Source organism: Chroicocephalus ridibundus, chromosome 4 (assembly GCF_963924245.1).
Source record: "Chroicocephalus ridibundus chromosome 4, bChrRid1.1, whole genome shotgun sequence".
NCBI lineage: Eukaryota > Metazoa > Chordata > Aves > Charadriiformes > Laridae > Chroicocephalus > Chroicocephalus ridibundus.
In genome coordinates this window covers 2,517,142-2,540,664 of record NC_086287.1, presented here as the reverse complement: position 1 = coordinate 2,540,664, position 23,523 = coordinate 2,517,142, and the positions used below count along the sequence as shown (strand labels likewise).

The 23,523-nt window shown below is 58.6% G+C and overlaps 4 protein-coding genes and 1 long non-coding RNA gene across 5 annotated transcripts; 2 read left to right on the top strand and 3 right to left on the bottom strand.

Annotated features, from left to right (window-relative positions):
* Positions 1–505: 505 nt before the first annotated feature.
* LOC134514649 (proto-oncogene Mas-like) lies at positions 506–2,598 on the bottom strand. Its single transcript, XM_063332708.1, has 2 exons — positions 2,358–2,598; positions 506–1,766 (listed from the first exon to the last, which is right to left on the bottom strand). The coding sequence occupies exon 2, from the start codon at positions 1,726–1,728 to the stop codon at positions 757–759; it is 972 nt and encodes a 323-aa protein (XP_063188778.1). The 5' UTR covers positions 1,729–1,766; positions 2,358–2,598; the 3' UTR covers positions 506–756.
* A 2,415-nt stretch (positions 2,599–5,013) lies between these two features.
* On the bottom strand, positions 5,014–8,226 carry LOC134514622 (proto-oncogene Mas-like). The gene is made up of 2 exons (XM_063332662.1): positions 6,946–8,226; positions 5,014–6,167 (listed from the first exon to the last, which is right to left on the bottom strand). The coding sequence occupies exon 2, from the start codon at positions 6,139–6,141 to the stop codon at positions 5,161–5,163; it is 981 nt and encodes a 326-aa protein (XP_063188732.1). The 5' UTR covers positions 6,142–6,167; positions 6,946–8,226; the 3' UTR covers positions 5,014–5,160.
* Positions 8,227–15,133: 6,907 nt separating this feature from the next.
* LOC134514436 (mas-related G-protein coupled receptor member H-like) lies at positions 15,134–17,228 on the top strand. The gene is made up of 2 exons (XM_063332279.1): positions 15,134–15,386; positions 15,711–17,228. Exon 2 carries the CDS (start codon positions 15,749–15,751, stop codon positions 16,691–16,693), a length of 945 nt encoding a protein of 314 aa, XP_063188349.1. The 5' UTR covers positions 15,134–15,386; positions 15,711–15,748; the 3' UTR covers positions 16,694–17,228.
* A 3,616-nt stretch (positions 17,229–20,844) lies between these two features.
* On the bottom strand, positions 20,845–22,123 carry LOC134514172 (mas-related G-protein coupled receptor member H-like). Its single transcript, XM_063331582.1, has 2 exons — positions 22,049–22,123; positions 20,845–21,788 (listed from the first exon to the last, which is right to left on the bottom strand). Exon 2 carries the CDS (start codon positions 21,760–21,762, stop codon positions 20,845–20,847), a length of 918 nt encoding a protein of 305 aa, XP_063187652.1. The 5' UTR covers positions 21,763–21,788; positions 22,049–22,123.
* Positions 21,631–22,794, top strand: LOC134514173 (uncharacterized). Its single transcript, XR_010070668.1, has 3 exons — positions 21,631–21,675; positions 22,059–22,443; positions 22,582–22,794. It is a non-coding gene; the product is annotated as an uncharacterized LOC134514173 (long non-coding RNA).
* Positions 22,795–23,523: the final 729 nt, after the last annotated feature.

The window sequence follows — 23,523 nt, the reverse complement described above, 5'->3', positions numbered from 1 at the left end:
GTACCCTTAGAGCATGAGGCACCTCATCCTAAGGTAGGTGCCTGCAATAGTCGGGATGAGCCATCCGTTGGCGGTGCCACGAGCTCCTCATTCATTCTGGGAGGGACCTGTGCAGCAGACGACATCTCTCTGGGATGCCTGCACTTAGCAGAGATGTGTCCCACTGTAAGAAGCCTCCAGTTGAGCCAAACCATGTCAGTGGAGCTGCCAACAAGTGCTGAAAGCCTTCCAGGGGTGATCCCAAGTGCACACCTACTTGCCCGGTATCAAAGCTGAACGTGAAGGCTCCACATGTTCTTCACACGGTTTGGCACCCACTGGAGATGGACACACAAAGCTTTGCCCAGCAATTGTCCTGCCCTGCTGTGCCAAGCTTTCTCATCCACCCACCCTTTGCTCTTAAACAAACACACCAGAAAAACCACTGGCAGGAGCTAAGAGCCTCCATGGCTCTGTTTTAATCGTGCGCAGGGTAGAGCAAGCTCACTGTTGAGACAGCGGAAGCTCAGACCTGTTGGATACAACAGATTCCAAGCAAAGGTTTCAAAACAAAAGGGTTTGATGGGTATTTTACCACGCTGCCAGCGTCCACCCCAGGCAGGAGTTCCCGTGCCACCCAGCACGGTTCCTTGTGTTGCAGCTAATTCCATTCATCTGCGGCCAGACCCGCACCAGAGTCATCTTCCTTGGCTTGCCCGGGCTCATGGGACACCTCCATCCCTGGAGCATCTTCTCTCAGGAAGCAGCCACAGAGGTTCAAACAGCTGCTTCCACTGTGTTTTCTCTGGGAGTTTCGCCTCTATTTTGGGGCTCTGTTAGGTCTTCAAAAGTCCTCTCGAAAGCAACCCTAACGGAGAGTGTGAACTTCTCTGCACAGCTCCCAGCCAAGAAGTAAATAACAGGGTTGATGGTGCTGTTCACGCAGGCCAACGGGAGAGAGGCGTTAAAGACAAACACAGAAAAATCAAACAGTCTTAGCAAGAGCCAGTAACAAAAATCAGCAGTGAAGAAGGGGAAGAAGACGACAGCCAGCAGGACCACAACACAGAGAGTCCTTGGGGGACATTGCCATGAGGAGCACAAGACCCTGGCAAGCAGGGTTAGACCAGCCAACACCAGGGTCAGCACCGATAAGAGGTAGCTCAGGACGAAGACGCTGAGCGCCGCAGGGCAGAAGTAGAGGGTGAGGGTGAGGAGGAAGGAGAGGGCCCAGAGCAGGGCACACAGGAGCCCTGGGAAGCGCCAGGAGCGGTGGCAGGGGCAGCGGGATGGTGGGAGGAGGGACAGAGACGTGGCGGCACTGAAGGCCGTCTGGAGGTAGACGCTGGTGGTGAAAGAGAAGAGGATGGCCATGTTCAACAGAGTTGTCACATCCTGTGAGCCCAGCCTGTGACAAAGTTTCTCTGGGCCGTAAAATATCACAAGGGCAATGGCGATGGAGAGGAGGAAGGTGGAGTCGGCAATGGCCAGGTTGAGGACGTAGACGGTGATGGGGTTCCTGCGGACGTGGGAGCTGAGGAACCAGAGGACGGCCCCGTTCCCCACCAGCCCGCAGAGGCAGATGAGCAGCGTCACGGGAACTTTGCTCAAGTGACCAGCGTCACAGTCGCTCCAGTTGTAGTCACTGTCCTCCTGCCTCAGCAGCCTGTGAGGCCAGCTCCTGTTGTATGCTGTCCCACCGGGCTGGCTCCAGCAAGGCGGGCTGGTTCGTTCCACAGCGAGGAACATTATGAAACCTCTGCTGCTTCTCCTTCCCCCTCGCACAGCTGGAGGGACGAGATAAAACAGAGACACGTTAGCAACTCTGCTGTCCCGACACCAGGTTTTTCAGGTCTTTGCAGCCATGCAGAGCCCTAGCTTCCAGGTGGAGGAGCACAGAGGGAAACGAGGGAAAGGAGAGATGGAAGATAGGATGCGGGGAGATGGGCATGACGCGCCTGGCACAAGAGCACGTACAGACATGGAGAAGAAGAGAGGGAGATGCCTCCTTCCTGGCTTTGGACAGGACAGATCAGGAGGAGGGAAATAATAAGATGCAAGGATTGTCCTTGGAGATGTCAAAGAGTAAGTGGTTTTGGGGGTGAATCTGATTTCTAATATTATAGTTGATATTACTAAGCTGCTGGGTCCCTTCAGCGGGACACTCATTTCATTGTTCCCCTACCACCTTTCCCCACAATATTTGTAGGTCTTAATATCCAAGAGACCACTATTCTCCAATCAGATTTCGCTGCAAATTGACCAGCGAGGTTCAAAACCAACGAGGGGAGGCACTCATTAGGCTGGAAAAACAACAACAACAAACAACAACAACAAACAACAACAACAACAAAAGAAATCACCCGGAAAAGTCTGACCTTCTTTCCTCTGGCAGCCTGGAGAACGTGGCTGGAGCAGACGCGCTGCAGACTCACATCACCTCACGGTCGCCAGCTGCCGCCCCCATGATGGGATCTTCATGAGGTTTCCAGGAATTATCACTTGGAAAACTGGACGGAAGCCTGCCGTGGTGAGCCTGTGCAGCGTCCAGCATGGGATCTTTCTCCGGTCCTTTCACAAACCACTTTTCTCAGTGTTAGCCAAGTGGATCGTGTTCTCAAGGGCTCTTGCAAACAGGGAACTATTTCACTGCGTTTGACAGTGTCAGGGTTCTGGTTATAATCTATTCTTGGCTTTGTACAGGAAATGACTAACAAAAATGAGTCGCAGGAACTGGACCTATGGGAAAAGCAGACTGTCTCCGTGTCAGGTTCCTCCTTCATTTCATTTTAAAGCAACACCAATCCCAAAATATTCATATTTTTGAACTGGTTGAACTTTTTTCCTGTCTTTCCAGGGGTGTACAGTTAGGACCCTGCCCTACAAGCCTGGTGTTGCTCCAAAACATCTCTTTCCGATCCGGCTCTAGGTTTGCCCACTCGGATACCACGATTTCACAGTGGTATGTGATATTTGACACAGTTTCCAAGAGCATGTGTATTGAGGAGATGACTGAGTAATATGTGTGTGTGACCCAGGGCAAGGGCAGACGGCAGAGACATGACGCAGGATTTCAGGAAAACCTTTTTTTCCTTAAGGAGAGGTGAATCATCGCTGCTCACTTGGCTTTGGCCATCTTAAAGTTAAGGGTTTCATCCGAGTTGTCTTCTGCGCTCAGCCAGCAGCCTACAATGGCTTTCTCAGACAAGACCATGTAGTTTCTAGAGAGCTGAAGGCAGGTGAGATGGCTCCTACCCAGAAGGCGAAATGCAAGCAGCTCCTGTTGCAACTGGGATCAAGGGATGCTCCCACTGGGAACTGGCACACGTGGGGACCCCAGGCCCAAACCCACCTCATCTCTCCTTCGTTGACACTGTTCTTGTGCTCCCAGTCTCACATCCCCGCACAAAGCCAACCCGTTCCAGTGCGAACAGGTCATGATAAGGAAAGCATCAAGGTGCACCAGCGTAGCGCCGCGCAACACGACGCTCGCTGCCCCCTCAACCCGTGGGCTCTGCAAAAGAGTTTCCCGGGTTTTCTCGGCTTCTGCTTGCATGGGCAACACCCTGAGCAATCTCACCTAAAATTTTGATTTCCAACACAAGATTTACAGCCATTAGTTATTTGTTTGTGTCGGGGTCAGGCTCCTATGCGTTCAAAGGAAGCCACATTCTGTAAATATTATGGCTCTGGTAGCAGTTGTTTCTGCGTGTCAGGAAAGTTAATAAAACCATCTGGCAGGCAGAGCTCGGCCTCCTCCAGCTATCGCCTGCGAGAGCCTTCCCAGCCTCTGCTTCTCTCTTCTCCAGGGTCTGCCCTGGACGTTTCCTCCATGGGCTTCTCCACCCGGTGCATAGAATTCCACTTTCCAGCAGCCATCACCCTGTCCGTCTGTCTGTCTGTCTGTCCTCTGACCAGCCTGGCACAGTGCTGGTCCCAGCCAGCACTTCTTCGCCTGTCCCCTTCTTCCTCCCTGCTTAGACCCCCTTGGCAGGGTGAAGGTTTGGCTGCTGACTGGTGCTGCCAGCTCCATAGAGCTCTGGGTCCACCAACAGCAGAAGGACACGGAGCTGTTGGAGCGGGGCCAGAGGAGGCCCCGGAGATGCTGGGAGGGCTGGAGCCCCTCTGCTGGGAGGACAGGCTGAGAGAGCTGGGGGGGTTCAGCCTGGAGAAGAGAAGGCTCCGGGGAGACCTTCCAGCCCCTTCCAGTCCCTCAAAGGGCTCCAGGAAAGCTGGGGAGGGACTCTGGATCAGGGAGGGGAGCCATGGGACGAGGGGGAAGGGTTTTAAGCTGAAAGAGGGGAGATTTGGATGAGATCTGAGGAAGAATTCTTGACTTGGTGGTGAGCCCCTGGCCCAGGTTGCCCAGAGAAGCTGTGGCTGCCCCATCCCTGGAGGGGTTCAAGGCCAGGTTGGACGGGGCTTGGAGCAACCTGGGCTGGTGGGAGGTGTCCCTGCCCAGGGCAAGGGGTGGCACTGGATGATCTTTAAGGTTCCTCCCAACTCTAACCATTCTACAATCTATGATTCTATGATCAGCCAGACTGAGATGGGTTTCTTCTGTCAGACTGGGGCACAGGACGACAGCAAGCCAGAAGGAGCTGAAAATGTCATTTCTGTCCCTCGCCATGATCTCCTCTGGTCTGAGGGCTTTTGAGGATCAAGGTAGTGAGTGCTCAGTGCTTTAGGATCAGGCACCAAGGTCCCAGAAGAGGGTAGAGGCAGGAAGAGGTGGGACATCTCCGTGCTGGCAAGCAGACAAGGTACAGATTGGGGCCCAGGAATGTGGCAGTGGTAACCCTGGAGAAAAAAAATGAAGCAGAACTTTCCGGAGCACATCATTTCATCAGTATAAACTAGCAGGCAGCCAGAGGGGGCTGCCACAACTGCAATGTTGAGAACAAGCAAGAGCACGCCACGGATGCAGCAAGGGAAGAAACTGCAATCACCGGTAAGTTAAATGAAAGACACTTTTATTAAAATAACTTAAAAATAAATTTGAGGCGGGAACCAGCCCTGCCCCTGGAAATCTCATCGAGTGTGGATGTGTCGTGGGGGACACACGACCATCCGCTGCTGGTCCTGCTCACTCAGCTGGGCAAGCGGGCTCCCATGGGTGCTGGCCCGGGGTGCAGAGGCAGGGCTGCCCCTCTCCAGGTGCCCGTCTGCAGCCACAGGGGTTTATTCAGCATTTCCCATCACAGGGGTCTCACCCACCTCTTGGAAATCTGCCCTGTCTTCAAAGACCCTCTGAAGTGCCACTTTGACGGATCCCCTGAACCTGGAATTTCCGTAGCTCCCAACCAGGACATAAATAACTGGGTTGATGCTGCTGTTGAGAGAGGCCAGCAACAGGCAGATCTCAAAGACAAAATTAATGTAGACAAAGAAGTTGAGGAAGATCTGGACGCTGAGCGGGATGCCAAAGAGGACGAAGAAGAAGACAGCGAGGAAGATGGCAGTGTACAGCCTCGCCGGGCGGTGTTGCCAAGAGCTACGCCTAAGCTTGATGAAGAGGATCACATTGGAAAGAACCATCAAGGGAGTGAAAAAGCAGAAATTGAGGAAGCAGAAGGTTCCAAGAACCGTCCAGCAGTGTTGAGAGTGACCCAGGTCACACACAAAGTACACCAGGCCGGCAAGGACGCAGGCGAGCGTCCACAACAGGCTGCACGTGACTGCTGACAGGAGCTTCGGGCGGTGGCATCGGCACCAGAAGGGCCAGAGGACACACACGCACCTCTCCACACTGATGGCCGTGAGGAGATAGAGGCTGGTGCTGTACGTGAGCAGAACCATGGAGTGAAATAACGGCAGCACCCGCAAAATCTCTGGCTGGAAGCAGCTGAGCATGGGCATATGATATATCACAAGGAAAGCCGATGTGCAGAGGAGGAAGCAGGTGTCGGCGACGGCCAGGTTCAGGAGGTAGGCGGTGAAGGGGTTCCTGCAGATGCGGAAGCTGAGGAGCCAGAGGATGGCCCCATTCCCCACCAGCCCGCAGAGGCAGATGAGCAGCGTGATGCTACCGGTGATGACTTCAGGGATGTGTTCTGCAAAGCACCTGGTCCCATTGTGGCCATCCGCATAGACCATGCTCTCCGTAGGCGCTGGGGACACTGTACGCCAGTCAGGGATCGTGTTGTTGGGATGTCGGTCCATCTTCCTCCTTTCTCTCCTGGGCTCACCTGGGGAAGGGCAAGAGATGAAGGCAAAATTAGTGACTCTCGGGTCCCCAGTCCTGTGAATGGCCTTGGGTCATGCAGTCTTCCCCTCTCCTCCATGGGCTCCAACATCTGCAACCCAGAGAGCGTAAGAGCCGAGCAGAGAAATAAAAAAAAAAAAACAAAAAAAAACAAAAAAAAAAAAAACAAAAAAAAACAAAAAAGGAGAGGAGGGGAGGGGAGGGGAGGGGAGGGGAGGGGAGGGGAGGGAAGGGAAGGGAAGGGAAGGGAAGGGAAGGGAAGGGAAGGGAAGGGAAGGGAAGGGAAGGGAAGGGAAGGGAAGGGAAGGGAAGGGAAGGGAAGGGAAGGGAAGGGAAAAGGGGAAGGGAAGGGAAGGGAAGGGAAGGGAAGGGAAGGGAAGGGAAGGGAAGGGAAGGGAAGGGAAGGGAAGGGAAGGGAAGGGAAGGGAAGGGAAGGGAAGGGAAGGGAAGGGAAAAGGGGAAGGGAAGGGAAGGGAAGGGAAGGGAAGGGAAATTAGGAAGGGAAATAGAAATAAGAAATAGGAATAGGAATAGAAATAGAAATAATAGAAATAATAGAAATAGAAGGGAAAAGCTTAGGCCCCAGCTGGCAGGAGACGGACAGAGAGCTGGAAGAGGAGTGGAGGGAGAAGGAAAAGGCAGGCAGAGCCCTTTTCCCTTTAAGGACTGAGGAGGTGACTGTGGAGAATGGAAAGACGGAGGGAGAGCGGAGCAGCGTGCCCCAGGAGCAGGAGCAGAGACGAGCCCCAGACCCCTCTCACCAGGCACGGGGGGGTCCGGTGAGGGCAGAGTCCTTGCACAGCCTTGGTACCCCGGAGCTGCAAACTCCAGTCCTCTCCGCCAGATTTGCACATCAAACGTTACAAAGCTGCCACTCCGCAATTCTCTCAGACGAGTTCTGGCCACCAGGAAGAAGGTAACTCCATGATGAGGTTCCTCCAATGGTCCTGGCACCCTGTCTCTTCCTCAGCTCCAGGCCAAATGGGCCCTGGGACCACAGTTCCTGGGTTTCTGCTGAGGGGTGGGTGCCTGCGGGCGCGTGGACGTGCCAGGGCTTGGTCATCGCTTCCGAGAGTGGCGGAATCATCTTGCCCAAGAGTCACCCTCACAGGACAGCCGTTGCAGACCCATCTGCTGGTTGCTTCAAACATTTCCTGTTTGCCAACCCGCCGTCGGCCCGGGCACGAAACGATCATCTTCCTTCTCGCCCGCTTCTTCTGCGCCTGGCTGCAACGTCCCTGAGATGTGTCCCCGTCCCCGAGATGTGTCCCCATCCCCGTCTGTGGGAATGTCCACTCTTCACTGTCACACAGAAGCCACCAACCTCCCCCCCATCAACCCTGGGGCAATGATGCTCGGCACAGTGCCCGCTGACTGTCACTTCCCTGCTTGCAAGAGCTGAGCTGGGCACCTCCATCACCCCCAGCCATGGGGAGGGAAGTGGGACGGTGTGACGCACCCGGCCACCACATCCCAGGGATGACACAGACCACTGGATACCGGCGGGTGGGTGGCTGGTCCATGTCCCATCCTCACATCTCACCCTGATGAGGTCGCAGGATGCAGCGTGAGCCCTCGTCGGGGACTGTTGGTCCTGTTGAGCCTCCTCACACCACCAGCCCCATCCCTTTGCCCTGCTCCAGGCATCCTTTTGGGGCCAGGGAGATCTGTCCCACTTCCTCGTCTGCTGAACAAGCAAATCTATATGAAGAGCTCAGAAGAAATCATCGGAGACACGCAGAGCAAGGGGAAGCAAATGCAAATGGCTGGGAGAGCTTCCCATCCAGCCCTTGGCTGCTGTCCTGCCTGCACCTCCATCCTAAATCCTGCCTGGCTGCAGGCAGAGGGGTGGAACGGTTTGGATGGGACCTTTAAAGGTCATCTAGTCCAACCCACCTGCAATGAGAAGGGACATCTTCAACAAGCCCAGGTTGCTCCAAGCCCCATCCAACCTGCCCTCGAACCCCTCCAGGGATGGGGCAGCCACAGCTTCTCTGGGCAACCTGGGCCAGGGGCTCACCGCCCTCACACCAAACAATTTCTTCCCAATATCTCATCCAAATCTCCCCTCTTGCAGTGGAAAACCCTTCCCCCTCGTCCCACGGCTCCCCTCCCTGATCCAGAGTCCCTCCCCAGCTTTCCTGGAGCCCCTTGAGGTACTGGAAGGGGCTGGAAGGTCTCCCCGGAGCCTTCTCTTCTCCAGGCTGAACCCCGCCAGCTCTCTCAGCCTGTCCTCCCAGCAGAGGGGCTCCAGCCCTCCCAGCATCTCCGGGGCCTCCTCTGGCCCCGCTCCAACAGCTCCGTGTCCTTCTCGTGCTGAGGGCTCCAGAGCTGGACACAGGACTCCAGGTGGGATCTCCCCAGAACGGAGCAGAGGGGCAGAATCCCCTCGCTGGATCTGCTGGCCACGCTTCTTTTGATGCAGCCCAGGATGCGATTGGCCTTCCGGGCTGCCAGCGCGCATCTTTGGCTCATGTCCAGCTTTTCATCCACCAGAACCCCCAAGGCCTTTTCTGCAGGGCTGCTCTGGTTGTGGTCTGCTTGTTGCCTGGTTGAACCCATACGTTTCCTTTGGGCTGGGTTTGACCGGGCAGCACGATGCTGTCGCCCCACCCCCAGCATCTCTTCTGTGCATCACCCCTTCCTTCCCAGGACCACCCTGGAAAAGACGTGATCAGTTTCTCCCTGGAAGATTCCCTGATTTTCTTCGGATCCCCTTTTAGATCGCTATGATCCCAGGAAAAAAAAAAACAACAAACAAACAAAAATAAATCCCCCCAAACCCCCTAAAATCAAAAAAAAAAAAGCAGAAAGCAGAGTTGGAGAGTCTTCTACCATCTCTGCCGTGTCCAGTTCCATCCGGACAAAACTCCGAACCGCAGGAACATGTGTGTGAACTGAAGTTAATTAATGGGCATTCCTCTGCCTGCAGCCCAGGCGGCGCCGTCGGGGAGGGCTGGAGCCGAGGCAACTCCTTTCCCAGCAGGAACATCGTCTTCCAACCCAGCCAGCAGCCACCGAGATCCCCTGAAAGGACGAGAAATTAGAATAGAACTAGCAAAAATTCTAAGAGGGTGGTAATAAAAATATGTGATCAGTTAGAAAGGGCAATCCTTTCACTCAGGATTGTTTAAATAGCCTAAGAAAAACTCAAGTATTGTCGTGCGGAGCTTCCAAGTGTCCCGGTGAACAACGCCGCTGCCGAAGCTTGCAAAATAATTACGTCTGCCATCTCCGGCTCTCCCTGCTTTTGCCCCAGATGTCCTTCCAACCACAAGTCCTTTGGGTTTTCTTCCACGTTTGTTCCAAATTCCCCCCCGCACACACACACACACCCCCCCGGCACATTGCCAGCGTCCGCTCTGGCCGAGGACGAGTGGGCAGGGTGTCCCGGTCCCGTATCCTTCGGGAAGCCCCCACCCACTGGAGAAATGTGCTGGCCTGGCTGGGAACAGTCCCCCGCTGCAGGACCGGGGGACAATCCACCCTGTCTGCACCGCTGCAGGGCTTCTCCTCCAGCCCCGGCAAAAAAATCGACCCCAAAGTCGCTTTTTTCATGCTAAAGCACCGTTAGGATTAGCTAAAAAAAGGTCTAAGAGGCTGCGTTAAATGCGATGCAGCTGCTCCGTCTCCCTCATGCTCCCAAAGCTTCTAGTCGGTCGGATTTCCAAGGCGCAGAGGGAAAACACAACCCTGAACTTTCTTAATCCATCCTCAGCCGGCGTGAAGCAGGACGGCTCTGCAGAACGGCACCTCCCGGCTTCCGCGGCCCCAGGGTGTGCTTCACCCTCCATCCTCCTCCTCCCGGGAAGGCAGAGCCCGCAGGGAGCGGAGCCGGGCAGGGAGGACCCACGGCAGCCTCCGTAGGCGTGAGCGGCACGACGGCATCCCAAGGGCTCTCACCTCCCGGGCGTTTTTCTCCCTGAAGCTCGCCCAAACGCGGTTCTGCTTTCGTTTTGGCTATTTTTCTCCCCGAAATGTGTCCCCCCTGCCCTGCGGAGGCAGGAATTGTTGGGAGACGTGAGCGGCGCCGGCATCCCGGGGGGCTGAGCGAACCCTGGGGCGCTCCCCAAGTCCATTTGCAGCGAAGGAGAAAGAACCCATTCCAGCAAAAAGGCTGGAAAAGCTTTCGGTGTGGCCAAGGGGCGATGCCGCCCGCTTTAAGTCTCCGTTTTCTGCAGATAAAAAAAGAGACGGAGGGAAAAACCTCTACGTCAGCTGCAAAATCAGTCATTATGAGCCGTCTCTGCCGATGTCTGCTCTTGCAGGAGAGAAGATGCCGGCAGATACGAGAGCGATAAGAGTGATATAAGAGCAATAAGGAGTTTCTTGGACGACTCCTCCCCAGAGCTTTTTTACTAATAATATTTGGGATTTGCACGCACAGCGCAGCCTTGGTTGAAAAGAAACGGCACAAACCCGTAAGCCTTTGCACGGGGAGAAAAGGAAAAATCCCAATCCGCTCAGGCGCGAGAGAAGGGGGCCGTTCCCCCCAAGCTCGGGGGATGGGACGCTGGGGGCTAAGAATCGATTTGGATCGCGCAAAATTGTCGGTTTGTGGAAAGGATTGCGCCCTGAGGCGTAAAAGCGCGTTCGACGCGGTCGCGGGTCACGATATTCGCATTTAATTTTGCTCTTAACGTTGTAAAAGGCTCTCTAGAGTACGTGCCCTCCTGCGCTCGGCCGCCTTCCCGGCAAGACGCTGGTGGGAAGGAGAATTCCCCTTTTCCGAGGGAAGTGGCCGTGGGGACAGTGTGGACCCCGGTGACCCCTCGCCGGAGCTGCCCCAGTTTGGGATGACTCATCCCGAGCAGCGAGCGGGGCTGAGGACACCCCGTCTGGAGGAGGAGGTGGCATGAGTACAAGAGCAAACCGCTTTCTTCTTTTCCTTATAACAAAAAAAAAAAAACCCACCCAAACTCCCCCCCCCAAAAAAAAACCTCAAGAAGAGGAAGAGGGGGATGCGCGGTGCTACCGCCCGGGGCTCCTCCGCACGTGACTTGGGGAGTTTTTGACTTTTTTGGAAGTTGATTTAGCAAAATCCTGTCCTTTATGATAAAAAAGACTCTGCGGAGAAAGGCGACGCAGCAACGATTCAGCCTAGAGCGGGTTTCTGCTTCGGATGCGCTTTATCAGGTAAACGAAGGGACGCAGCAGAAAAAAAAAATAAAACCAAAAGGAAGAAAACAGATTCCTACCATCCCCAGACTAATCATAGAATCACGGAATGGTTTGGGTTGGAAGGGACCTTGAAGCCCATCCAGTGCCACCCCCTGCCCTGGGCAGGGACACCTCCCACCAGCCCAGGTTGCTCCAAGCCCCGTCCAACCTGGCCTTGAACCCCTCCAGGGATGGGGCAGCCACAGCTTCTCTGGGCAACCTGGGCCAGGGGCTCACCACCCTCACAGCAAACAATTTCTCCCTCAGATCTCATCCAAATCTCCCCTCTTGCAGTGGAAAACCCTTCCCCCTCGTCCCACGGCTCCCCTCCCTGCTCCAGAGTCCCTCCCCAGCTTTCCTGGAGCCCCCTGAGGGCCTGGAAGGGGCTGGAAGGTCTCCCCGTAGCCTTCTCTTCTCCAGGCTGAACCCCCCCAGCTCTCTCAGCCTGTCCTCCCAGCAGAGGGGCTCCAGCCCTCCCAGCATCTCCGGGGCCTCCTCTGGCCCCGCTCCAACAGCTCCGTGTCCTTCTGCTGTTGGTGCCCCAGCGCTGGAGGCAGCACTGCAGGGGGGTCTCACAGAGCGGAGCAGAGGGGCAGAATCCCCCCCTCGCCCCCCTGCCCACGCTGCTGGGGATGCAGCCCAGGCTGTGGGGGGGTTTCTGGGCTGCCGGCGGACGTTGCCGGCTCATGTTCACAGCCACCCCCATTAGCCTTTGACGGGGCTGTTTTCCAGTTTGCAGAAGCAGAAGGGAAAGAGCATCTGGACTGTGGCGTTCCTGGGCTTTGGGCTCGGGGTGGGATGGCCGGGGACAGCCTGGGAGCGGGCACATCCCTGCCCGTAGCACAGTTCCTCGGTGGCGCCCCAGGATTTCTGAAGGAAACCTCCTGCTCGTCCTTCAGGTGTCTTAAGCGCCCAAAAATGAACGACTCCAGCTGTCTGAGCACATCGCAGTGTGCACATACGTCTGATTTCTTAGAAGTTCCATGTTTGTTCCCGAAGAAATTATCATGTGCTGACCTCCAAGGTCTTTGCGAGGGGTGTGTGTGGGGGGAGTTTGTCTGTCTGTTTGCTTTGTTTTTAAGGCTAAATAGAGCATTCTGAGTCATTGTGAGCCGCGCTGGCGTGCTTCCCAATGCTGGCCTGCGGGAGCTGGGTGGAAGCCCTCAATTCCTTGGATTCCCTGGCCACTCATTGCCTCCCGCCGAGCCGACCTCAGCCCCTCTCCCAGCTCCGCAGCTCTTCCAGCCGCTCACCTGGGAAATAGAGAGAAATACATCGCAACTTTTCAAACCGGTACACGGGAGTTCATAAAGAAATGGCCTTTTTTTTTTTCTCCAACTGAGGTTTAGTGAAGTAGATGGCGACACGGCCAGCGGGACGAGGAGGGGGGATTCTGCCCTTCTGGGGAGACCCCCCCTTGCAGTGCTGGGGGGCCACCAACAGCAGAAGGACACGGAGCTGTTGGAGCGGGGCCAGAGGAGGCCCCGGAGATGCTGGGAGGGCTGGAGCCCCTCTGCTGGGAGGACAGGCTGAGAGAGCTGGGGGGGTTCAGCCTGGAGAAGAGAAGGCTCCGGGGAGACCTTCCAGCCCCTTCCAGGCCCTCAAGGGGCTCCAGGAAAGCTGGGGAGGGACTCTGGATCAGGGAGGGGAGCCGTGGGACGAGGGGGAAGGGTTTTAAGCTGAAAGAGGGGAGACTTGGATGAGATATTGGGAAGAAATTCTTGGCTGTGAAGGTGGTGAGCCCCTGGCCCAGGTTGCCCAGAGAAGCTGTGGCTGCCCCATCCCTGGAGGGGTTCAAGGCCAGGTTGGATGGGGCTTGGAGCAGCCTGGGCTGGTGGAAGATGTCCCTTCTCATTGCAGGGGGGTTGGAACTAGGTGGTCTTTAAGTTCCCTTCCATCTCTAACCATTCTGTGATTCTATGATAAATCCGGTGGCTTTGGGAGGCGATTTTAAGCATTCACAGTACGTTTTCGAGCAACCAAAGGGCTGCTGCAGCAAAGAACGAGGTAGTCAGCTGGGCAACCATGAGAGAAGCCAAAAGTGCCTCCCACTTGCAAGGGCACCATGGCGCGGGAGAGGCGGGACACTCCTCGGGGCGGCGGATGCCTCCGGAGGGAGAAGCTCTGTCATTTTCATCATTGCAAGGAGGATGTTCATTGCGTAAAACACATTGGCTGTAACGTTGAGCCCTTTGCAGGCTGTGCCGTGGCTGCGAGGAGCAACCTGGTCCCCGTGGACCTGGTGGGGCCAGAGCAGGCGCGGGGGGGGCGAGTGCCTCCAAGGAGATGCTCTGCAGGGTTTCACAACACCCAGGACCAGCTCAGGAGCCGCTGCCCGGGTTGTGTGGGCTACCAAAGGGGTGGGATCACGTTAAAACAACCACAAGTGCTCCCAAGGCTGAGGAGGAGGAGGAGGACGTGCTGCTGATGAAGAGCTGGGAGGGCTGCAGCCGGCTGTACCGGCCCGCTGGGAGGGGGACACAGCACCCTAAAAGCTGGTTTCTAAGAGCATTCGTTGCATTACGAAGGGGGAATAGTAATAATGAATGTGGGCTGTAAGTGCAAATATCGTTGTAGCCTGGCTGGAAACGACTGTTTGTTGTGCCCCAGCTGGGCTGTCAGAGCCTGCCTTAGCCTGGCAGGGAATTTCAGTGCTTGGCTGCCGTTTGAAGGTGTGCCCCCTTGGGCTCAGGAGAGGTTTTGGCGATGATTCCCCGGCTCTTCCCAGAACGGGAGTCGCTTCTGAGAAGCGCCCAGATGCCCCACCAGGACCACCAGCACCACCAGAACCACTGGCACCACCAGCATCACCAGCACCACCAGCATCACCAGCACCACCAGAACCACCAGAACCACCGGTATCACCAGAACCACCGGCACCACCAGCATCACCAGCACCACTGGCATCACCAGAACCACCAGCACTGCCAGAACCACCAGCACCACCAGCACCACTGGCATCACCAGCACCACTGGCATCACCACCACCACCAGCACCACCAGAACCACCAGCACCACCAGAACCACCAGAACCACCGGTATCACCAGAACCACCGGTATCACCAGAACCACCAGCACCACCACAACCACCGGCACCACCAGAACCACTGGCACCACCAGCATCACCAGCACCACTGGCATCACCAGAACCACCAGCACTGCCAGAACCACTAGCACCACCAGCACCACCAGCACCACCTGCACCACCGGCACCACCGGCACCACCAGAACCACCAGCACCACCAGCACCACCAGCACCACCAGCACCACCGGCATCACTAGCATCACCGGCACCGCCAGAACTGCCAGAACCACCAGCACCACTGGCGTCACCAGAACCACCAGCACCACCAGCATCACCAGCACCGCCAGCATCACCAGCACCGCCAGAACCACCAGCATCACCAGAACCACCAGCATCGCCAGAACCACCAGCACCACCGGCATCACCAGAACCACCAGCACCACTGGCACCACCAGAACCACCAGCACCACCGGCATCCCGTTCTGCTCCTGGAGGGGTGACGCCCCCCCGGGGATGCTGAGGTCCGGGGAGCCCTGGGGACAGACAGGGCAGAAAGCTGCCGGGAGCGGGAAGGCAGTCCGTGAGTGGGTTGTTGTCCGGGGTGGAATGTTTCTAATCAGGAGTAAACGAGGAGCCATTCGAGCCATTCACAACATTCTGTTTGCAAAGCTTTTGGCAAAGGCCACTTCCTTTGTGGCAAAAAAAAAAAAAAAAAAAAAAAAAGCACGATAAATAAAACCAAGGAAGCGGAGCTCTGACGTAGCCGCAGTTACAAAACCGATCCCGACTCCCCCGCGACCCCACTGCCGAGGGGGACAGGGCACAGAGAGGAGCTGGCGGGACGAGAGCGGGGACCTCCTGGCGACCAGGGGACTTTCTTCTTCATGCTACTGTCCTGGGAGGATCCTCTTCAGGACATGGATCCGAAGGGAGCATGAGATGCCAAGACAGCGGCACTGATCCACCCAAGCCCAGCTGGAAGGACAACCCTTGCCTTCTGCTCCACCAAAGCTAACAGTTAAGTGTTTTCCTTCATCCCTACCCCACCTTCCTTTCCTCCAGCATCCACCGCCCGCAGCTTCATTCCTCCTACCCTCTCCTGGTGACTGGCAGCGCCCTCCCCAAGTCCTCCCCCCACTGTCCTGCGCTTGCCTTCTGCATCTCCGGGTGAAGCTCACCTCCCATCTCCCTCTCCCACCCCACAATGTCCACCACTGCCCTCCCCAGCACATCCCACTTGTCCTCCACTGATGCCTTCCCAGCGCAGGGAGATGGTGAGGAGCCGCACGGCTCACCCCTGCCTTCTCCAAGCCACTAACTCCCCATCCACTCTGACCACAGCCGGGGACCACGTCCCACTGCCTGCCCAGCGTGCATCCATGGAGGTGAACCACCAGTCCCCAACTCCCACGTCACCCACGCCGACCACCGATGGTGACAACTCCTGCAGGATGGAGGTCACTGACATGGCCATAGACGGTCTCACGCTGCTCATCTGCCTCTGCGGGCTGGTGGGGAACGGGGTGGTCCTCTGGCTCCTCGGTTTCCGCATCCGCAGGAACCCCATCACTGTCTACATCCTCAACCTGGCCGTCGCCGACTTCACCTTCCTCCTCTTCATGGTCATCTCGTCCCTCCTCTACCTGATAGACAATGCCTCTTGCTCCACTGTTGGGGTCCTGAAGTACACGAGGTGGCTTTTCCTGCTCTCACTGTTCTCCTACAACATGGGCCTGTACCTCTTGACGGCCATCAGCATCGAGAGGTGTGTGTCCATCCTCTGCTCCAGCATCCACCGCCCCCAGCACTTGTCGGTGGTGGTGTGTGCCCTGCTCTGGGCCCTCTCCATCGCTGTCCTTGCTGCCGTCACTTCTCTGTGCCTGTTGTACGACCACGAGCGCTGCCGCATGGCTCTCATCTCCATGTACGTCCTCAACTTCCTCATTTTTGCCCCATCCATGGTCATTTCCAGCACAATCCTCATCATTAAGGTCCAGTGCAGCTCCCAGCAGCGCCAACCCAAGAGGCTCTACATCGTTATCTTCCTCACCGTCCTCTTCTTCCTCCTCTTCGCCCTTCCCCTCAGCATCTGGAATTTTCTGCAGCAGTTCAGCTACACCTCCGTGCCCTCCCAGGTGGTTTTCCTGCTCGCCTGCATCAACAGCAGCATCAACCCCTTCATCTACTTCTTGGTGGGGAGCTGCTGGAGGCACTGCTCCTTGGTGTCCCTCCAGGTCGCCTTCCGGAGGGTCTTTGAGGAGCTGGAAGACAACACTGCGTGCAGCCAGGATACTACTATGGACACGCTGACCCCAGCCTGTTGAAGACTTCCCACCGCTCTGCTTAACGCCCCCGGGACAGTGGCGGAGAGTTTCCTGGAGTAACCAAATTAATGTCTGCAGCATTTCCCTCAATGGCCCCCTCGGCCCCCAGTAGAAGAGGAGAGCGGGGGCATCACCAAGGTCGATGCAGGGAAGGATGCGGCTTTCCTGCTCCCCACCAGCCCACCCCAGGTGCGAGGGCTCTATTCCCCCAAGGAGAACGTGCCCCAGGGGACCGTGTTCCCCAAAATCCCCTGCTTTTCGGGATGGGCGTTGCCTTTGGGAAACTCTGACTCAGGTATGGAGTGGGGACAAAACCCATCCGGTGTCCTGAGCCCCTCTCCCCATCCCGTGTGGCAGCCTGCGCCGCCTCTCCGAGCTCTGCTCCCCTCCCGTCTCCAGCCATGCTTGCCGGGGGGGGGACACACACGACCCCTGCCCCTCTGCTGAGACCCCGCCACCGTCCCCAGTTCCTGTGTCTCACCGCTGCCCGGCATCAATAAACAGCATCGAGCACCCTGGGCTGCCTTCGGTCCCTGTGCCACCTTCCTCGGGGGTCCCGCTGCCGGCCGGGGGTGCGGGTGGAGGGAGGGGGGGGATGCAGACACGGCTCCTGCTCGCCGGGACCCAAAATGATGCCAACTGCCCCTAGTGGGACCGTGCCGGCACAGCCAGCGCGGGCAGGGGGGGGACAGAGGTGCCCCCAGACTGTTTCACCATGTCACAGCAAATATCTCCCCAAATATATATATTTTTTTTTTTTTTTAAAAATTTTGTAAGCCAGGCGTAAGCGTAAAGGACTTTTCCTTCTGAAATCCTTCCCCTCCCCTGGCTTCGGCAGGCTGGAGCGTTTCTCCTTCACCAGATGGATGGTGCAGCAGCAGCAAGGGGAGGAGGAGCCCGTGGTCACCACCTTCCAGGAGCAGGGTGCCACATCTGTTGGTCACCACGGGCTCCACGGGGCGTCACTCACCTCCCTGTGGCTTTGACAAAGTCTCCGCTGGCCACAAAGCCTCCTGTCGCAGCGGTGGGGAGAGCTGTGGGGGTGCAGGGAGCTGGTGCTGGAGCCAGCAGTGACGCGTCAGATGGCTCTGGACCACATGCCATTGTGCTGGGCCTCAGTTTCCCCCAGTGCCACGGCAGAGGCAGGAGGAAGGGACATTGTCCATCCTCGAGCTGCCCTGGGGACACGCCGCGGGTTCTCAGTGCAGCCTCCTCCAGCACTGCCCCAGTGTCACCTCTGGGGCTGGTGCTGCTCCTGTCCTGATGAGTGCGGACCCCACCACAACCTCCTGCCCCACCATGTCCTGCACCTTCCCACCATGTCCTGCACCTTCCCACCAGCCCCACCATGTCCTGCCCCTTCCCACCAGTCCCACCACCTCCCACAACCTCCATGCAGCCCCACCACATCCCACAGTCCCACCACGTCCCACAGCTTCCCACCACTCCCACCACACCTCACCAACCTCACCATGTCCTGCCCCTTCCCACCATGTCCTGCACCTTCCCACCAGCCCCACCAAGTCCCACACCTTCCCACCATGTCCTGCACCTTCCCACCAGTCTCACCACCTCCCAAACCCCCCCATGCCAACCCTACCACCTCCCGCACGCCCCCCTGTGGCCCCACGATGTCCTACACTTTCCCACCAGCCCCACCACCTCTCACAACCTCCATGCAGCCCCACATCCTACCCCCCCTTGCAGGCCCACCATGTCCTGCACCTTCCCACCACGTCCTGCACCTTCCCACCAGCCCCACCACCTCCTGCACTCCCCCATGTAGCCCCTCCACATCCTACCCCCGCCTTGCAGCCCCACCATCTCCCACACTTTCCCACCAGTCCCATCACCTCCCACAACCTCCATGCAGCCCCGCCTCATCCTCCCCCCTCCCTTGCAGCCCCACCATGTCCTACACCTTCCCACCAGCCTCACCACCTCCCACATTCCCCCATGCAGCCCCACCACATCCTACCCCTCCCTTGCAGCCCCACCACATCCCACAGCCCCACTACATCCCACACCTTCCCACCAGCCCCACCACTTCTTACCACCCCACCATGTTCTGCCCCTTCCCTCCATGTCCTGCACCTTCCCACCAGTCTCACCACCTCCCAAACACCCCCATGCCAACCCTACCACTTCACGCACCCCCCAATGTGGCCCCACGATGTCCTACACCTTCCCACCAGCCCCACCACCTCTCACAACCTCCATGCAGCCCCCCACATCCTACCCCCGCCTTGCAGCCCCACCATGTCCTGCACCTTCCCACCAGCCCCACAACTCATGGTCCCACCATCTCCCACACCTTCCCACCAGCCCCACCGCCTCCCACATTCCCCCATGCAGCCCCACCACATCCCACAGCCCCATCACGTCCCACCCCTTCCCACCAGCCCCACCACCTCCCACAACTTCCATGCAGCCCCCACCACGTCCTACCCCCTCCCTTGCAGCCCCACCATGTCCTCCACCTTCCCACCACGTCCTCCACCTTCCCACCAGCCCCACCACCTCCTGCACTCCCCCATGTAGCCCCTCCACATCCCACAGCCCCATCACGTCCCACCCCTTCCCACCAGCCCCACCACCTCCCACAACTTCCATGCAGCCCCCACCACGTCCTACCCCCTCCCTTGCAGCCCCACCATGTCCTCCACCTTCCCACCACGTCCTCCACCTGCCCACCAGCCCCACCACCTCCTGCACTCCCCCATGTAGCCCCTCCACATCCCACAGCCCCATCACGTCCCACCCCTTCCCACCAGCCCCACCACCTCCCACAACTTCCATGCAGCCCCCACCACGTCCTACCCCCTCCCTTGCAGCCCCACCATGTCCTCCACCTTCCCACCACGTCCTCCACCTGCCCACCAGCCCCACCACCTCCCGCACCCCCCGGCCAGCCCCATATCTGAGGCTCCACTGCCTCCCTATGGGCTGCTCACCCCCGGCCACCCCATAAGTTATTTTTTTTTGGGGGGGGGGGACTATTTCTCGGGGAGACCCCCACTCCGCAGAGGCTCACCACCGGCGCCCCAGCCCCCCGCAAGTCCCCCCCCCATCCCGGGAGAGGAACGAGAGGCGGCGGACGGAGCCAGCGGCGTTTATTGGGGCGGGAGGAGCGGGGCCGGGGGCAGCGCAGCCCCGCCGGGGGGGAGGCAGAGGCTTCGCCCCCGCACCCAGTCCCGGGGAGCCGCTTGCCCAGGGCCCGGGGCGGGCGGTCCGGAGGGTTTCTGGAGGGTTCTCATCTCCTCTTCCCTCGCTGGAGGGCAGCAGAGCCCAGCGCTCCGTCGCCGGAGTCGGGAGCGGCCGCCCGGAGCCGGGAACCCCGCGGGAGGGAGAAGGACGGGACGGGAATGGGCTGGGGATGGAGACGGAGAGCGGGAATGGGAATGGGGAGCGGGGAGGGGGTGGGCTGGGGAGGACGGAGGTGGGGATGGTCATGGGAAGGGGTGGGGATGGGATGGGAACGGGGATGAAGGTGGGATGGGGTTGGAACGGGGATGAAGGTAGGATGGGAACGGGGATGAAGGTGGGATGGGGTTGGGACAGGGATGAGGGGATGGAGATGGGGATGGTCAGAAGATGGCATGGGAATGGTATAGGGACAGGGATGAGGGCGGGATGGGTACAGGAGCAGGGATGGGGATGGGGTGGGATGGGGGGATGGAGATGGGGATGGTCATGGGACGAGGTGGGGATGGGATGGGGACGGGGATGAAGGTGGGATGGGGATGGAATCGGGGTGGGGATGAAGGTGGGATGGGGACAAGGGTGAGATAGGGATGGGGAGCAGGGGTGGGGGGATGGAGATGGGGATGGTCATGGGATGATGTGGGGGTGGCATAGAGATGGGGATGAGGACAGGGATGATGGTGAGATAGGGATGGGGATAGGGATGGGGATGGGGGGGATGGAGATGGGGATGGCATGGGGATAGGGATGGGGGGGATGGAGATGGGGATGGCATAGGGACAGGGATGGGGAACGGGGATGAGGATGGGATAGGATAAGGGATGGAATGCATCGTGACACACAGCTGCAGGAAGGTGACCTGCCGGCCCAGCCGGCAGCAAGGGTGGGTGGGCAGCTGGGCATGAAGCCAGGGTGGGCAGCACAGCCGCTGTGAACACAGTGGCCTCTTAGCTGGTGACCGTAGTGACCGCTGTTTCTTCGAAGACCCTCTGGAAGGCGACCTGGAGGGACACCAAGGAGCAGTGCCTCCGGCAGCTCCCCACCAAGAAGTAGATGAAGGGGTTGATGCTGCTGTTGATGCTGGCGAGCAGGAAAAACACCTGGCTCATCACAAGGGGGTAGTTTAACTGCTGCAGAAAATTCCAGATGCTGAGGGGAAGGGCGAAGAGGAGGAAGAAGAGGATGGTGAGGAAGATAACGATGTAGAGCCTCTTGGGTTGGCGCTGCTGGGAGCCACAGAGGACCTTAATGACGAGGATTGTGCTGGAAATGACCATGGATGGGGCAAAAACGAGGAAGTTGAGGACGTACATGGAGATGAGAGCCATGCGGCAGCGCTCGTGCTCGTACAACAGGCACGGAGAAGTGACGGCAGCAAGGACGGCGATGGAGAGGGCCCAGAGCAGGGCACACACCACCACTGACAAGTGCTGGGGGCGGCGGCAGCGGTACCAGAGTGGGCAGAGGATAGACACACACCTCTCGATGCTGATGGCCGTCAAGAGGTACAGGCCCATGTTGTAGGAGAACAGTGAGAGCAGGAGAGGCCACCTCATGTACTTCAGGACCCCAACAGTGGAGCAAGAGGCATTGTCTATCAGGTAGAGGAGGGACGAGGTGACCATGAAGAGGAGGAAGGTGAAGTCGGCGACGGCCAGGTTGAGGATGTAGACAGTGATGGGGTTCCTGCGGATGCGGAAACCGAGGAGCCAGAGGACCACCCCGTTCCCCACCAGCCCGCAGAGGCAGATGAGCAGCGTGAGACCGTCTATGGCCATGTCAGTGACCTCCATCCTGCAGGAGTTGTCACCATTGGTGGTCGGCATGGGTGACATGGGAGGGGGGGATGTCAGGTTCGGCTCCATGGCAGGAGGTGGGACGCGGTCCCCGGCTGCGGTCAGAGCAGAAGGAGCGTTAGTGAGACCCCAGCATCAAGGACCCGTCAGGGAGAGGGGTTTGGGTGATGGTGGCACAGCAGGGGTGGGGACAGGGGGGTGACGGCAGGGCTGGGGAGGTGGCTGGGGGGGGTGAGCATGGAGGAGAGGTTGGGGGGGCTCCAGGCACCACAAGGAAGGACATGTGGGAGCGGTGAGAGGGGGTGTGGGGATCTCCTGGGAGACGCGAGGCTGGGCTCCGGTGCCGAGCCCCTACCTTTTTCCAGGCAGCAGCCTGGGGCCGACCTGCCGGCGGGTCCGAGCTCCCTCCCTTCCTCCGGCTCTCCTTGCCAGGAGCTTCTCGGGTGAGGAGAACCAGGGTCTCGACGTCCTCAGAAGATCCCGAGCAGCCCGTCTCGCCTCCGAAGAGAGCTGCTCTGGTGGGGCGTTCCTGCAAGATGACGGGCGAGGCGGTGAGAGAGCGCTGGGCAGTTTCAGAGCCACGAGGCTGCATCACCCAGCCTCTCCTGGCCAATTCCTCTTGGTCTTGCGGGAAAGGAAATGTGTTGTCCGAGAGAATACCCCAGAGGATGGATGGATACTGCACCATCTCCATCTTGCTCTGAAGAATCTCGATGCTTTTAGGATTCAACCTGATATCTCATTAGACGGGTAATTACCACCTTCCTAATTGTTTGATTGTGCTCCAGTGTCCATCCCCCTCAACCCACCCACACCCCCGCCCCCCCCCCGGCCCTGATGCTGGCATCCTTCTGAGGTTGTTCATTACCCTGCGCCTTTGCCTTCCAGCCTCCCGGCATGTGAATCGCCGCTGTCTCGTCTCCATCTTTGTCCTGCATCTGGCCTGGGTGGGAATTTGGTGTTCCAGACGTCGGTTCGGACTCGACCCGGGTGATCCGGGGGCTGCTGGCCCCCCCCCTCCAAGCTGGGCTGGTGCCCACCGAGGGGGACGGAGCGGGTCGATGGTAGGAGAGCGGAGGACGAGCCAGCCGTAGGGCTGGGGGGAATGGCAGGGAACGGCACACATGGCCCCCCCCGGCCCTCCCTATGCCCAAAGCACCCGTTCACCCCTGCCGGCGGGGGGGTGTCCCTCCTCCCTCCGCAGGGCCTTGGGGTGGCAGAGGAGGGGGTGAACCAGGGGAGAGGGTCTTGGAGACCTCCAGGTTGGATTTTGGGGGACATGGTCTCTCCTTCCTCCCCGGAGCGGCACCAGCTGCCCTCCGGTTGCTGCCCGCCCCCCCCCCCCCGCCCGCCCAGTGCTGGTGGGGGGACACAGCCACATGGTGGGCAAAGCACCCCCCTCTACTCCTCCAATACGGGCAAAAAGCTGCTTCTTGGCTCATTAAGATGGCTAATTGCTAACGAACACCCCTGCCCGGCTCACCTGGGTGGCTGGTGCACCCACGGCAGAGCTGGGGAAGCCAGTGGGAGGGGGGGGCCACCCACACACGGGGGTCCCTGAGCCCGGCCACCCCCCTAGAAATGCCCCACGTCCCAAATCGCTCGTGTCTGAGCATCCTCTGAGCTCCCACCTCCCAGAGCGGGGTCATGGGGGTCCCCATCCCGGGGTGAGGATCGCTGTGCGTTCATATTGGGGGGGGGGGGGGGCGGGGGGGCGCGGGGGTCAACGTGGGGTGCAGGGAGCAGCGCTGGGCTGGCACATCCCCAAGCAAAGCGGGGTGCCGGTGCCCCGGGGAAAAGACCGGAGGCAGGGCCTCCCGACAGGGCCGG

Coding starts and splice junctions, on each gene's coding strand:
- LOC134514649 (XM_063332708.1), bottom strand. CDS start 1,728: ATGTTCCTCGCTGTGGAACGAACCAGCCCGCCTTGCTGGAGCCAGCCC.
- LOC134514622 (XM_063332662.1), bottom strand. CDS start 6,141: ATGGACCGACATCCCAACAACACGATCCCTGACTGGCGTACAGTGTCC.
- LOC134514436 (XM_063332279.1), top strand. CDS start 15,749: ATGGAGGTGAACCACCAGTCCCCAACTCCCACGTCACCCACGCCGACC.
- LOC134514172 (XM_063331582.1), bottom strand. CDS start 21,762: ATGGAGCCGAACCTGACATCCCCCCCTCCCATGTCACCCATGCCGACC.